General features: G+C 45.3%; 1 protein-coding gene across 1 annotated transcript in view; it reads left to right on the top strand.

The window, feature by feature from the left end:
• Nucleotides 1-16,656, top strand: part of RFX7 (regulatory factor X7) — a 445,260-nt gene that overhangs the window by 378,975 nt on the left and 49,629 nt on the right. The window contains exon 7 of the mRNA XM_069624888.1: nt 16,126-16,333. Within this exon, the coding sequence (XP_069480989.1) occupies nt 16,126-16,333 (208 nt within the window). The remainder of the gene's footprint in view (nt 1-16,125; nt 16,334-16,656) is intronic.

Here is a 16,656-nt window from a genome sequence, read left to right as displayed (position 1 = left end):
GTTGACATGATCAACGGAGTGGATAGTCAAGTAGAGACAACCTCAGAGAGGAAATCAGAGAGCTTTGCTATGTTTTATGAGGGACTGTACATCTCTGAAGGGGATCGGGGACCGATAGAGGCATATTTGTGGGATATTGCTCTTCCTTCGATGAGTGGGGAGGAGATATTGGCCACAGAGGTGCCGGTTTGTCTCGAGGAAGTCCTTTTAGCGATTCAGAGGATGCAGACTGAGAGAGCTCCTGTGGGTGATGATTTTACGCTTCCTTGTAATAATGTCCCCACAAAAATATCGCCATGCAAAAATATCGCCGATAAATGGCCATTTTTGTGGGGACATTGTTGCATGGAACATGCGGGGGACACCCCGCAACCCCCAAATCCCCCACCCCTTTTTTTTGTTTTTTTTTTTTGGCTGCCCCTATCCCCATATATATGGTCACCCATATAATATCGCCACAACCTTTTCCCGGCGATATTATGTGTGGCGACCATATATATGGGGATAATATTACCTGATACCGGTTTTACACCAGGGTTTTATAAATTCTTTGCGGGTTGCCTCTCCCTCATTTTAATTTGTTTGATTATATTTTGGAGACTGGCAGGGCCCGCGAGTCCTTTCGGTGTGCCTTGATATCAGTGTTCCCCCAAGAGGGGAAGGGACCCTAGGTCTAGTGGGGAATATCGCCCGATATCCCTGCTCAATGTAGATGCGAAGATCTTCACAAGAGGGCTGGCCTCTAGACTTCAGAAGTTGCTGCCACAATTGGTCCACACTGATCAGGTGGGCTTTATTAAGGGGAGACAACGGAGTGGTTATCCAGCGGAAAACCTTACATCGGATGGACATGGCTCGAGGTAAAGAGGGGAATCCAACACTTTTGACCCTCTATGCAGAGAAGGCCTTCGACCGGACCGAATGGGCTTTTTTGTACAGAGTTCTGGGGGAAGTACGGGTTTCAGGAAAACGTGCTTAAGGATATGCAGGTGTTGTATTTTACTGCGTCAGTGAAGGGATTCAAGTAGGAGGGTCTGGGTTCAACCTGGGGCTTTATGCTAATGTGTTGCTTCATGTTTTTTCTTTTTTATTTATTGTGCATTTGTAAGGTGCTTATACATTAAGAAATTGTGTTTCAAAGGGCTCCATACGCGCAACCCACATACCTCTTTTCCAGTGGCCCTTGAGGTGATTGGTTGGTTTGTTGAATTGTCAGGGTTTAAAGTTAATAGAACCAAGTCTGCCTGTTCTCTTTCGATGAGGTTTGCTCTGGAGGTCTGGAGGTTTTGGAACGCCTGGGGATGGAGGTGCGTTTGAAGCTGCTGTGCTATCTTATCTAGTGGTGGTGGTCGCCCGTAGGTTAGAGGATTTATGTGGCGCTAATTACCATCCTTTGTTGGAAACTTTGTACAGTGATATGGCGAATTGGGAGAAGCTTACTATATCGTGGATGGGACACCTGAACACGTTGAAAATGAACTTCCTCCCTAGGATCTTGTATCTTTTTCAGATGCTTCCAGTATGTGTTATGGAGGCTTTACTTAGGGAAGCTAAGAGGCCTATGTTGTGGTTTTTGTGGCAGGGAAAGAAACCTTGTTTGGCGTAGGATAAGCTGGTGAGAGGGGTGTGGGCTTCCCAGACATTTCAGGGTATTATAAGGCAGCACGGGTAAGAGTCCTGGTCCCCCCATTTGCAGGAAGAACAGGACAGGCAGTGGGTTTTCCTGGAAAATCTCCACCTGATGAGAACATCCTGCAACCATTAAGAAACTAGTCCTACCAACGTTATGTTAAACTAGGACGACAACCCTTGCCCACCAGGTAGAGAAATTCAGGTTTGGTCTTGTTTCCAACCCCCTGTTTCTCTCCTCCTTTTGTCTCCCCACAGGAGACGCACGGACCTGAGACAGGCGCCTTACAGTACATTAAATGCTGGATAAGTATATTTTACTTGTTCTTTCAATTCTTGGTCCTGAAGAAGATGCCTTACTAGAATACTGCCATTGAAACCGGTCGGCCCCCGTGGTAATGAGGGCTCTCATGACCTGCCAGATATCTCGCATGAATACTAAGAGATACTGATCATATCATCTAGACTGCACACTCATATTTACGGAGTGAACCTTCTTCTTTTATAAGAGCCATTTTTTAGCTTTATTTTTAGTTTCTTTTGGACAGTCCGACTGTACCCGTTGCATTCCACCAACTAAGACCTACGGGCACTATTAAACATGTTTGCACTTAGTTTGGAATCCACTGAGTACACCTGGTTGCCAGGTTACCCACATGCAGAATTGCCTGCGACAGAATCTAATCCCCAGTTCTGTCTTTTGTTGCAACCGCCAGTCATATTTGTTCTGAATTATTGTTAGTGTTCGAACAGGTCCATGCTACCACTATAGAAGGTTGGGGACAGTCCTCTCTTCTATCGCTCTTAGATAGGCGTTGCACCACACGCCACCTAGGCTGAGGCACCCCCGATGGGGTCTAGTGTGTTCTTCCCCAGGGCTAGCTTTTAGCTTGGTTGTCTCCCCTGTTTGCATTACTATGTGACCATGTAAGATTATGCTATACACTGTATTATTTGAATGGCTATTGCCCTACTGAACCGTTGTTTTGTGCTATCAAATCTCCACCTGAGCCTGGCCACAGTGGGGGAATGGTTGTGGGTTCCCAGGCGGAAGATTCCACGTAGAATTCATGAGCATCCCATTTTGGGAGTTAGTTGGGATCTCTGGCAGCCGGGGGCAGGAATGTGGGGGGTTACTACGTGGCCACCCCTGATGAGTCATTTGTGGGCCCCTGGTATAAAAGAGGAGATTCCAGATTCGTCCAGATATCAGACCTGGTTTGATGGAGGTTTCGCCAGGGTGGGGCAGTTGTCATCGGTTCATTTATATCCATTCAGTAACTGGGGGAGGAAATACGTTTTTTAAAATGTTTTGGTTTAGATCTTAAACCTTTCATTTGTTTCAAATTATATCATGTACATACATGTATTTTGATTACAGAGTTTTTATGAATTTTCTTGCTCTATGCTAAAAATTAATTACAATTTTACAGGTCATCTTTACCAATTCTCGTTTTCGCTTTGCTGTTTTACTATGTCTTTGACAATATTGCACCAGAATTGAATGATGGTACTTACTACTTTTCTGTTGGCACCAGCAGTATTTATCACCATCGTTCGCTGGCATCTAACTCAGTCGTTGGCTTGAGGTACATGTTGCTGAATAGATTCCGTTTCTCAGATAGTGCTGAGCATTCCATTATGACATGATGAATGCTTTCGATGGAACTTGGTTCTCGACAGAACCTGCAGATCTGTTCATTTTTGGGTATCTGCTTCCTTTATCCAATGACTTCAAGCGTAGGAAGTAGATTTAAGCATAATCTCATGAACATGTCACGGATCCTTCGGTCTGGAAACAATTTAAGGTAGTTTGGCAGTTGGTTTAGGGCTCTTAAATCACTTTTGCAGGGGAGGTCAAGTTTATATCGGCTTTTAGTTTCCTGCGTGATTATCCAATAATTTCTTGCAAGTTTCTGTTTTACTTTTTGCGGTCTATAAATCAACATGTCCATGGGTATCTCTGCTGCTATTCTTTTAATGTCAACATATTTTTTCCCTGTCGTTAGGCAGTTGCATTGGTTGTTTGTGGTTTGGCACGCAGGATCTCTAATGCAGGAATGTGTTCATGGTTATTCAGTTTCCTGTAAAGGTCTAACTGTTTCCATATGACAATGGAATAGAGTTAGTGTAAACCAAGTTTGTATATGATACGTGGCATAGGTGTTGAAGCTGGTAGGGATAGAACTTTTCTCCAGAATATTCCCTCCAACTTTAGCCAGATGTTGGGGCGATGTTAATTATGGACTTTGCTCAATAGGTCATGATTGCTGCCACCTTCTTCCTATAGAATAATATCAGAGGTTTGAGGGAAAATTTGCTGAATTTCCTATGTAAAATGAGACCTTGGTGCGCTAGTGAATGTGACTTTACTTTGAGATGTACTGCCCATTCTTTTTCAAATATAGATTGATTAATCCATATTCCGAGGTAGTTTCTACTTGAACAAGCTTTTGTTTTTGGAGAAATAGTATTTGTTCTTTCATTTGCCACATTCTTACATCATGGTAATGATTTTAGTTTTTGATGTGTTTATTTCTAGTTGGTTTTGCTCCATATAGTGTTAAAAGTTATTCAGGGCAATTTGTAGGCCTTGGCTGTTTGCGCCAGGATAACAATATAGTCGGCGTACAACATGCAATTTAGAGTCGTCGTATTCAGTTTTGGTGGATTCAAGGTTGGTGTATAGATCGTTGCTTCGAAATCCAAGGTGTCTAAATTAAATAAGGCTCCCGCCAGTGGGCACCCTTGCTTAAGGCCATGCCATATCTGAATTGGCTTGGTTATGTGACCTTCTTTGGAAATTCTTATCTTGACGTTAGTGCATGAGTTTAACAGTTTAATTGGCTCCAGTATATCGGCTGGGCAGCCCCACTCCGATAGTTTGTTGGATAGGATGTTTCTGTTTATTCTATCAAATGCAAGTTGAAGGTCTATAAAGGCTGCATAGACCTGCGTATTTGTCTTTATCGCCTCCTGCTTGATGAGGTTCAGAAGGAATAAGTTAATATTTGTACCAACGTTCTTTACAAAACCAGGCTATCTGGTCGCTTGTCTTTTTGCTATTGCCGGCCATTTATTCCGTTTATTGAGGAGTAGGTTTGCGAAAATTTTCCCTAGGGGGTCAAGGAGGGCAATTGGACTGTAATTGCAAGGTTCTTTTGTTGGCCCTTGTTTAAATATTGGTATTAATATCGCATGTTTCCATGACGTTGGGATTAAATTTGTCCGATCTATGAATTTGAATATTTTCGCACAAAATGCTCTCCAAATTTCCAGATTGTTTTTGATCATGTAATTTGAAAGCCAGTCAGGACCTGGGGCGCGGGAAATTGTAAGATTTTGAATTGCACTCGTTATATCATCTGGGTCCCACTTGAATGACCATTTTTCTTTTGGAGTATGTTCCCCCAGACCATTCCCATTTGATCTTTCCTTATATAGTTCTTTGAAATAGATGGGCCAGGTAGCCTCTTGGACATCAGTTACATCTTATTTTGATGCGGGGAAGGGGGATTGAGCAAGTTCCATAAGTTCCTAGTGTTATTGGATTTTAGTGCTCTTAGTATTGTTTCTGCATCGTGCTGGTCCAAGGTCATTTTTGTTGTCTTGATCCAGTTTTTATATTTTTGTTTTGTAAGTTTCATCATGCAGTGGTTCTCTGAAGACGGGTGTTTCATTAGTTTTTTCAAAGTCTTTCGTAGCTCTTTTTTTCAGCAATCTGGGTATTGTAAGTGTGGGTATGATGCTGTCGATTCGTGCTCCTGTTATTTGGTTCCTTTCTGTATTTGGTAAGTATCCATTCATAATTCATCTTCCGGTGGTCATCCATTATTGTTAAGAGTTTCCAGTTGCCGCTGTGGGATCTTACGCCTGGTCAGACCATTGTTAAGTTCCATCAATGGTAGATGTACTCTCAATGGTGGCGTTGTTATGTGTCCATTTTTCTTATAATTATGTAATGATCACTAAGTTGCAAAGAAATACTGACGTTTGCCTGTATATTCTTGAATATGCGTTCCGAGCTGTATATGTAGTCGTTTATCGCCGTACTATTGCCGCGTGCCCATTTTGGAGAGGGCAAGCCCGTTTTTGGGTTCAGGTAATCTAGGCAAACCAGATTTCTGTTGCTACTTCAGTACACCATCTCAGCGCACAGGGCTCAAGTTTGTGATCTTCTGTTAGAATTCCTTCTTGATTGTATAGATGAATATTGAGAGCCCCACAAATTATTATGAGGTCCATCAAGGGATGTTTTTGGTAAGCATTGTCTATAGCTGTAAATACAGAGTCTATGAATATTTCGTCTTGTATCTTGGCAGGGTTCCAGTATGCATTTATTATTCCCAGATTCCTTAGGCGGGGAGATGTTCTTTCTTTGTTGTGAGCTTTCTCGATTACATTTGTTATTAAAATTGTTTTAATTTGAGCCCATGGATTTATGTTGATTGAATCGATTATCTCTAGGTTCGAGGCATGCTTGATTAATGTAAGCAGTCCAGAAGAGGGGCGCCCTTTTTCCTTTCGTATTGTTGGATTCATGTAAGTGGAGAAGCCTTCACATATCGCTTGTTGATGGATCCAGGTTTCTTGAAGTCATATGATTTGGAAGTTGTAAAAGTAATTTCTTTCTGTATGCAATAAGTGTGAATGGCCACGTGTGTTCCAAGAGCAAATCGTGATCGATTTATTTTCAATCTTTATTCGTTGTTAATGTGGTTGTGATGTTCTGTGGTCCTTTTTAATTCTAGTATCTCGCATATCTCTGCAAAAGGGATGGTTGGTTTCATCTGTATATTGTCTGTTTTGAGAGTTTTCAGTGGTAGAGTTCTTGTGTCTATCATTCCGTCTATCTGGTTCATAGATCTCCGAGTAATTACTACTGTCGCTGCTGATTGGTGTCCAAGTGGACAGGTCCCCTATCTCCGAGCTGGCAACATTAGTCCGGTTCTGCATCAGGCCTTCTCCCATTTCAATTACTGTGATGTCAAAGCCTAGTAGCTGGAATTGTGGTTTGTTAGCTTCCATAAGGTGTGCTATCTCGAGGGAGGCACAGTCTATCCATATTTTATCAAGTCGCTGGCTTTCAATAAACTCAATGAGACGTCTATCTTCGGATTTTATTACTTTGAGCTTGGGTATGGCATGTAGGAGACAAAAAGTGTTCGGTTTAAAATAAGCCCATCCTCTTGATATTTAATTCTTTCGAGTGTGAGTCTATAACGGTTATTTTGTCTTTGTGGATCTATAAATAGAGGGAGTTTCAATTAATGTTTTGAATCAGGCAACGTAGCTTCTCTCCTATTTCTGGGTTGGTGCTGCCGGCTTGCCACTTGCGTTGGGAGTCAGATGTTTCCCTCTCGTTCCTTTCCTTTGAGTTCAATGGCGATCTGTCATTAGCAAAGCTTAGGTCGGAGTCCGAGATGTCTTCACATGTCAAATTGACTGATATCTGCTGATCTTTTAGTCCCTGTTCGTATGTGTCTAGGACAATTATAGAAAATTAATTCAGTTGCGCTTCTTGTTGATCAATGGTTGGAGTTTTCTCATTAGAGTATGTTGACAGATTCATCAAGACCTCTGAGATCGCTTAATCCGATTCATTTAGATTCTGTTGTCTATTGGGCGTGATGTTCACAACTTTTGGCGTCTTACTCTTTGTCGGTTTCTTTATTTGTTCGAAGTTGATTTTCTTTTGTTTAGTTGTTGTTTGGTTCAAAGTCGTGGCTAAGTTTCTGAGAAACGCTCTTGATCCTTTTTGTTGTTTTTTTAATTATTGCTTTTTTGAGGTTTCTTTTTGTTGTTTTATTTGGGTAGAGGGTCCCGGGTGGGTGAAGATTTTGTAGGGCTCTGACGTCTTCTTGGGTTCAGCTAGTCTGTTCTGTATATCGTTATTGCTGTGTGTCGGCATTATTGCAGGCGGTTGTATCGTGGGTACCTCAATATCTAAGTTAATTAAGTGTTCTTCCGGTATAATGTTTGTGTCCTACGTTTGTCTCTGATGTTGTTGTTCCTTACTGCGCATATCTTGCTCTTGTTCGGTTTGTGTCATTTCTTCGGTTGTTTTCTGTAGTCGTTTTGTATGTTCCTTAGTTGGTAATTGGGGTCTAGCATTAATCATGGCGATGAGCAGCCGTCAGTTGTATTTTGTCCTCTCTGTCGTTCCTTGCAATGTCCGCTAGACGTAGTTGCCATGTTATACTTGCTTTGGCCTCTAGATTTAAACGTTCTTGTATTTTTGCCATGAATGCATCGTTGTTATTAGTTTGTTTTGCATGTATCAGAGATAATGGAGTTGCTTGATCTTTGATTGCCTCAATGTTTGATTCATGCATTTTCATGAAGGGGATCATCATCTGTGTGGTGACGGCTATATGCATGTTCTGTAAGTCTAACATGGTTGTGGGGATCGCTTCAGGTTGACATTGTTTATTATCTTCACAATGGCATTTATTGTCGATCTGTTTCAGGTTCATTGGTAAATGGGGTTCATCCCATGAATAAATTAGGTTTTTCAGTAGGAATCGGCGTGCTTGTTTTTAGTGTCCTATGTTCTGTGCTAGCCGTGGGTCCTGTCTTTATGGAGGATGTTTTTTCTATGTTTCTTAGTTCAGGTTTACTGCATGCCTTTTTCCTGTTTTCTTTGTGCGTTTCCATGAGAGACTCGATTTCTGTGAGATCCAACGAGAGTCCCTCAAGTCAATGGTTTGTAGAGGGAATTGGTATGAATGTATACAGTTTGGATCTCGTCTGGCGTTCGTATTGCGATTTCCATTTCTTTTTTGCAATTTTGTCTTTGTCTCTTTGAGTATGGTTTGATTGTGTGAGTAGATTTGAGCTTTCATGGTCTTCAGATGGTAAACCGTTTGTTTCCAACTTTCGTGGTTTTAGGTGACCATTTGGCAAATCGTGGAGTGGATCTGTGTGTGCCGCGACTGCTTTAGATGATGTAGGGTCCTGTATATTGGCACGGTGCTGGGTTATCATTGATGGATCTATTTTCATAGTCCAATCTTTGAAGACTTCATTCTTTTCGCCCGCAGTGGATTGTCCCACATTCTTAAGTGGTTCTTGTTCTTGTATATCCATGATCAAGGTCTGTGTCTGCCCCTTTTGTCCGGAGGGTAGCCTCTCTATTTTCTACACCCGAGTACCATCGGTTAATCCTAGGTCGTTGTTTTGGGTGATAGGAAGGCTTTCTGCTGTGATGTCTTTGGTTGTTAGTCGAACATTGGTGCCTTTGTGTGCAGTCTCAGAATTATCGGCTGCAGTTTGTGTAGACAGGGGTATGCCTTCAACGTTGTCTCTGCTATCATGTTGTTCCGTATCAATTTTAATGAAGGTGGGCGCCTTTACATGAATAGGCGTACTGTTCAATGTCGGAACACTCATTTCAGATGTTGGTAGTTCTTCCATATGCTTGCCATTTTTTAGCTGTTTAATTTTTTCCTTGCCTTTTGGGTGAAGATTGTGTTGATTTGTTAGTGAGCATGATTGAGATTTGGAGCGTTGCCGCATGAGCGGGCCTGTCGATATCTCCAGATGTTGTTTTTCTTCTTGGCCTGTCTCAGTTCTAGGCATATCAGTTCACTCCTCACTCAGCAAGAGTTAGTTACACTTGTGTCTACTGGTTGCAGGCAGGAGCAGCAGAATTTTGTCTCGTCGAGACTGAGGGGAGACACACTGGTCAAAGGCAAGCGCCCGCAGTCCCAGATGTGTCGAAGAGGGGTTCTGTGTTTTAGCACGAAGAGGTAAGTGGGTTTGTATTGCTCAATAGTTCAATTGGGCGTGTTTCCCGCGAGTTAGTCTGTTTTAATTGTTAGACAAATCTGTCCAGCACGCCGGTCAAAGGCACAGGGCCCGCAGTTCCAGCGTGCAAGTATGAATCAGAGGAAACTCATGGGCAGCTTTAGTTTCCAGTCAGAATGCGAAGCGCAGATTAGCAATTTCAATTTCCAGGAGGAGGGGCGTGGAAGCACAACTGGAGTGTTTATTAAAAAGGCATACAGTTAGGAGATAGTATGTGAACTTACTTGGTTACTTGATTGGGACACAGAGCTTACTGCAGTTCCAGTCGCTCAGCCATTCTCAAATCGTGGCCATTGGCATGCCGCTGTTGTTGCCATGATTGCAGCTCACAAGTGTACACTTCGACGCCCAAGTTGTACCAACTACCCGCTGCGGCCGGTGTCCGAGTTGCTCCAGAAAGTTGGGAGTACTGTAGTTGGTTGCTCCGCTCCACGCACCTCCAGCACAACATCAAAACAGCAGAAAAAAAAGCATGTGCCCTTTTGTCCGCATTCGGGCTTCTACACTACATATAGGCAAGTTATCATTTGTTTCGGATATACAGCTTAAAGTGGTTCTTATGACTGAGAAATGGAAGCCACAGCTACAAAAGGAGCTTACGCAAGTCGAGAACATATTGTACTCTTACTTCGATATGAAGGATTGATTACTGCTCTGTATGGTGAGTTTGTGGCTGCTTCAGGACGTGGAACCCAACGTCTCCGGGGCGTATGGAAAGGTGGCCTGGTGAAGGAGATTCCTGAAAGGTTGTGGTTGTTGATGTGTCGAAAGGCATTTAAGACATCAGTATCTTGTCAGTTTAAGTTGCATGACTTCAACATCTGTGGCAATATGACACTGGGGATCGTTCCGAGTTTGGAGGCAAGTAACTGTCCTTACCAGCATGGAGCAAATACTGTGTCCGTGTAGTCAAGAGCCCGCTAATAGAGGGCTATTACGACTTTGCGGGCACGAGCTTTCCGCCATGCCGGTAAGGGCATTACCGCCATGCCGTAAAAGGCCAGAAAAGGGCCCTTAGCGGCATCATGTAAAGCGCAGATTGCACTACCGGCATGAACCAGTGCGGCATTAGCGGCCACCGCTAATGGCGGTCACCATAAATAAGCGGAACCAGAAGTAGCGTTATCGCACAGGAACGGGAAGGAGCATGGCGGCCATCTTTAAAAACACAGTCCATTGCCATCCTCAGCAGCCAGGACCTGTAGGATACTGCTGTGTGTGAAATCGCAATCACTACAATACTACAATGCCCAAGGCTGTGAAGAAGGGCGCCTCCCGCCAGCGCAAGGAGCGCTTCACTGAAGATGAGCTGACCATGCTAGCGGAGACCCTGGAAGAACTTGCAGATGTCGTTTTTGCCCAGAGCCTCAAGAGGGAGGCCATAATCCGTAAGAAGGAGATCTGGGCACTGGTGGCACAAAAAGTAAGCGCGGTCGGTAACACCCCCCGCACAATAAAGGACTGCAGGAAGAGGTGGGACGACTTGCGCCTGCGGGTCTGCAATATCCTCTTGGCCAACAGGAGCCAGGCCATGTCAACTGGCGAGGGAGCAAGCTCTCCCATTAAGCTGTCCCGGTGGGAGGACATCTGGGCGAGCCTGATCGGCATGGAGGCCATAGAAGGGGTCGGAGACATGGAGTGTGGCGCCACGACATCGGCGGATGGAGGCGAGTGTCCTAAGAAAACACTGTAATGCAAAGTCTGATGAAAGTCCACCAATATGTCTGTCCAAAGAGGCAAGCCATGGGCCAATACACACACATTCCCAGTAAAGTTGTCGGACGCAGCACAGACACATGCAGCTGCCTGCAGCAAGGCAATGCCTTACCTAACTCAAACCACACAAAGATGTAAATGGCATAAGTCACACTGCATGCCTGTGTTACCCACCCATATAGCAAGCAACGTGATCATCCAAACTCAAATGCATATTACCCTCTATTGTGTAGATGATCAATGATACAAATGTATGCATGATGCCTATCAAACCATCACTCATGCCGTCCCTCTCTTTGACCCCCACATGCTCAGACCATGACAGCGAGGCGCAGGACTCACCCCCACAGCCAACCACACCCCGGAAGAAGGCCCGGGATGAGGCCAACAGGCCTTTGACCTCAAAGGCCCAACCCAAGGCCCGCCATGCACCACCAAGGAAACCACCTCAAGATGCCACAGCACTGGTGCCGCCAAGGGCCGTCGAGACCGAAGCCCCAACCCCTGTCACACTGCCACAGGACACAGCTGTGGCTCCACACTCAGCAGAGTCCAGTTCGGTCGGGGAGGTGGCAACCACAGCACCCCTGGCTGAGGAGGAGGCGCAGGAAGAGGTGTGGGCGCACGTGGAGGACGAATCCTCCGAACTGCCCTGCACACCCAGTCCACTACCATCCCCCCAGATCACATATTTGGAGTCTGACCACGCCATCTCCCCGGAGCAGTCTTGGGGTTGGGGGGGTGGAGTATAATCAAGGGGCCATGAGTGCCATAGTGGAGCCCATCGAAGCCGAACATGACACCCAACCACTGTCCACCTCCACAGGTGCACTGGCGGGGCCCCAGCGGCATGAGGAGCTGATTGCCCTTTTGCGTCAATTTGTGGATAACAATGCCCAATCGAGGCTTGAGTGGCATGAAAACACCACCTCTCTGGGCAAGGTAATTGCCGACAACACTACCTCCCTGGGCAAGATCTTTGTAGACAATACTAATAGACTGTGCGAGGAGGGATCTGCCCTGCGGCAGGTCCTCGGCCGCATCGCTGATGCTATGGAGGCTGAACGTCCAGCACCCCAGATGGAGCAGGCGGCCACACCATCCTTCTCCAGCTCAACCCAGACCAGCCCACTGTGCAGGTGGGCGCGCACCCTGCGCCACCCGGACATGCCGCCACCAGGGCAGGGAGTGGCAGGAAGTAGACTGCAAGCCTGATGATGGCAATGGATACTTGTTTGGGCATGTGTAGGGGAGTTCTGGGGGGAGGGTGAGGGCGTGTTGGGGAGTGGGGGAGGCGGGTGAGGGTGTGTTTGGGAGTTTTGGAGGGAGTGGGTGGGGGGTGAGGTTGGTGGGGGGTTGGTGCACTTTCTTCTTCATTGTAAATTTCAGTACACCCGTTGTGTGAAAAAAAAAAAAACACATCTTGAGTGGACATTCATCATTGCGCATGTGTCATTTATTCTTATACAGTGCATAGTGTACATGTACTCCCACACCCTGTGCCCTCTATCAAACTATCATGTCACCCTCTGCAGCCATGTGTCAGAAATATTGTGCTATTACTGACTGACGCACATCACATCTCTCCTGTGCATCGACACCGCAATGATGTGCAGCCACACCTTCTTCATCCCCTTCATCATCACCAGGTGGTAGCAGTTCAATGTCAGGGGCACGTTCCGTCGGATACACATATTGTGAGGCATTACACATGCCATGATGATCTTGGCCACCTTCTCATGCCTCTAGAGGAGTGCCCCACCCGACCGGCTGAGGCAGCAAAATCGTGCCTTCAACAGGCCAAAGGTCTGCTCAATGACCACACTGGTACGGGTGTGGGAACGATTGTAGTCCTCCTGGCGCCTGTTCTGTGGGTTTCGGACAGGGGTGAGGAGCCACGGCTTCAAGGGTTAGCCACTGTCACCTGCATGGGAGGCAAAAAAAGTACATGTCAGTGGAATCATGATGGACAGCTGTACTAGTCACACATGCCTGCAGGTTATCGTTGGTCACATGCACATGTCCCTGGTTGTATGTACGCTATTTTCAGGCCCTCATTGGGTCCTGTGCCATGGACTAAAGATGATGCACGGTGTGCACTATCGTCTTGTTGCACATGCATTGTGTACGGAAACAGCTGTGTTCGTGTCTAATTTGTCTTCTGTAGGAATTGCTGGCTTGGAGCGTTGGCAGTAGACTCTGCAATGTTAGGCATTCTGCGCTGATTTTTGCCTTGGTGACATGCTGCATTCCTATGGTTGTGGCGGCCCTGTGACAGACAGTGGATTCCCTTGGTGGTTTGGTTCAATGCACTGTCATGGATGCTTGTCCTGTGTGGTGATTTGCTGGAGACAGCAACATAGTGCATATTCACTGCATGTTGCCGGATGGTGTTACGGAAGGTGAGGTCCACTGATGAGTGGTGCATGTTTAGTGGGATGTGGGGGGGGTTTACTGTTTGTCATGTTGTGATAGGTGTCGACCTTACTTCTGTCCTATGGGATTTGGATGTCATGTTCTGTTTGGGATGCTTTGGGGCACAGTGTTTAGTGATGTGCACATCATGCTGTGACATCAACGTTGACAGCATGGTGGTGTGTGCATCTCTCCCCCCGAATCAGTGCCATATGCCTGTCATGCAACTTACCAAGCAGCCAGGCACGTCGTCCAGCATGTTGCTCCATATAGCGTGGTAGCGTGCAGTTTTGCAGGACCATATAGTCATGATTTTATCCGGGAAATCGGGCACAACTATGTGTTATGATCTTGCTGGTGCCACATACCATCTGCACATTGATGGAGAGGTATTGCTCGCAGTACACCACCTCCATGGCAATCGGGACCAACAACACAACGTGGGTGCAGTCGAGGGCCCCTATACAATTGGGCATGCCTACCAATGCATGGAAGCCAACTTTGGTATCAAGAATCTCCTGGGGAGTGCATGGGAGGGCATCCAGCACTTGGTTCAGAATGCGAGACAGTAAGGGTTGTGATATGCCATGCATGTGCCCCACTGTGTGCTGTTAGATGCCTGTGGCAGGGAAGTGGAGCACTGACACCACCTTCAGTAGAGGGGGGATGGCGGTGCATATTTCAATGAGGCTGACAATGAAACAGTTATACTGTTCGTCCTTTATTCATCACCTGCCAGGTGTGCGTGGTCATATTGTTGCAGCCGTGGGGTGGCAGTGTTGGGGGGTGGGGGTTGGGGTGAAGGGCATTGTTGGGATTTGTGTTATTGTGCCACTGATTTTGGCCTTTGGTTATTCCCTTCTGTAATCGAACATTTAATAAAATGTGAAGATTAAAAAAAGAAAATCGGGCGGACTGCATAGGATTCCGCCGCCCTTTTCATCTTTTTTGCAGTCCGCCATGCAAATGACGAAAATAAGGCAGCTGGGACGTGAATGCATTCAAGCAGAAACATAACGGGTCCCCGCCGTCTTTTTACGGGAGTCTCAAATATGAGTGTCTATGTCATAATGGATCCTGTTTTGTGGAAGTTGTAACGTTATTCTGAGCATTTGTGCAAAAGCTAGTTTGCACTTTTGCACTTTTCTGTAACAGACATCCTACCTGCACTTGAAAGACTGTCTGCAGACTTCAGAAAATAGTGTCTCCCAGAGTCTAGTCTTTGCAGACTTAAAGATCTTCCTGACCACCTGGCCTTGGGGCATTGCTTTTAGAGGAGTCACAAACCAATCCCAAGTCAGTTTCTGTAGCCCCTGGCTGGATGGGTCTATAAACTCTCTCCTCTCCTGGGCATTAGTCAAGCACAGCATATGCCCCCTTTTCTACCTGAGCTGGTCTTACGCTCGTGGCTTAATGCAAGCGGAGATTAGCAGAGGTCCAGCAGTGCCTCTCCCTGCTTGGACTAGCAAATGGTATATGCTTCATCGTACCACATATCTGACCATGACACGTTCTGCCACTCCTTCCTTTCCACCTTCATCTGAGGACCGGGCCACATCCATCAGAGACGGCTCCACTGGCTGCTCTCCTTCAAACCCCTGGTAAAGACCCCCCCCCTTTGTTTTATTGAGACAGTCGTTGACACTAATCAATATGAGCCTTGGCCTTCCACCTTGACACCACCAACCCCAATTGCCAGTTGGGGATATAAAGCACTCTACAAAACATCAAAGTATTCATTTTCTTCATTCAGTAAACTTCTTTGACAAGCGTTTTCAACATAAAAAGTACAAATACCCATAAACTCTAATGCAATACTTAATGCCGTGTTTTTCTTTTTACAAGAACATGTCTGTTGTGCTGTGTCTAGCGTTGAATGTGATTTTGAAGCGAACTATCTCTCCTTAAAGTAATTTTACCAGGAATGCACGGTTGTGATTTGGCAAACATTTTAAGCCTCCTGTTTGATGCAGTCCAGTCTAAAACTTGGCGTGTGCCTGTCTAGTTTCCCTGTCACTGCCTTATTCTCCCTATGTGCACAGATATGTAGATTTGCACCTGCCCAGAAACCATGTATGTGCACTTTTTCTGAATGTTCCAATATTGGTTTTGCCTTGGCCTTCCTACATAATTACCCACACATGTTCCATATGTATGCCCTTTCTGATCTCTACGCCGAAACAGTTTGGTACGGCTTTTTCAGCAAAAAAACATCCATGGGCCTAAGCCTGTCTAAGGCAAAATGCCCTTTAATGTGTATAACACACAACGTGGGTGCCTTACTTCATCCATTGTGCTATTGCAGCATAATGCAGAATATGTATAATTGTGTTGACCATATTTGCAGTAGTTAGCTGCTTTTATTCTGTACTGTGTAGATACTTTAAATTGCACGCATCCTTATTGCATACGTTGTTAAGCAAATTCGACTAGCTAATTTCTCCTATTGTCAAATGAGTTCTACAGTGCGATTTGGTGTCTAAATGTTTGGCTTTGGAAAAAATGTTAACGCTTTCATGCTAACATCTTTCGAATAATAATTTTACGATCTTTTAGCTGGATGGTATGGAGGCTACAGTGCATCTCCAAAGTGCCGATGAAGAAGTCGTGTCCGCTGCCTGTCGTCTCGTTTGTGAATGGGCCCAAAAGGTTTTAAGCCAGCAATTTGATTCAGTTTTGGAATTGGGTCGATACCTTGTGAAAAGCCATTACATTGGTACCAAATCGATGGCAGCTCTAACCGTGATGTCGGGGGTTTCAGGAGGTAATCTTTTATTATTTAAATAGGACTAGTTTAAACAATTCCTGAATATGTAATAATTCGAATTTTGCTAGTGGTTTTGCTTAAAAGTAAACGGGGCAACCAAGTAGCATTAACCGAGAGTTTGAGTTGCAATTTATGGTACCTCCCGACTTGTCAAAGCTGTGTTTTTATTTAAGGGTGATTCATGCTGGATGAGTATTAATGGGTTTGGTTTGGTTGTAAAACTGGTGTAAACGTATAGAGTTGGATTATTTTGTAGAGGAGGACACATGGGCGTACTGGTATCCGGTGATAGTCGCCTGGGAAAAGGTCGCCAGGGGGCG

Source organism: Ambystoma mexicanum, chromosome 11 (genome assembly GCF_040938575.1).
Source record: "Ambystoma mexicanum isolate Mex_15411 chromosome 11, UKY_AmexF1_1, whole genome shotgun sequence".
Taxonomy (NCBI): Eukaryota; Metazoa; Chordata; class Amphibia; order Caudata; family Ambystomatidae; genus Ambystoma; species Ambystoma mexicanum.
The sequence above is the reverse complement of the archived record's forward strand: the minus strand, read 5'-3'. Positions and strand labels throughout refer to the sequence as shown.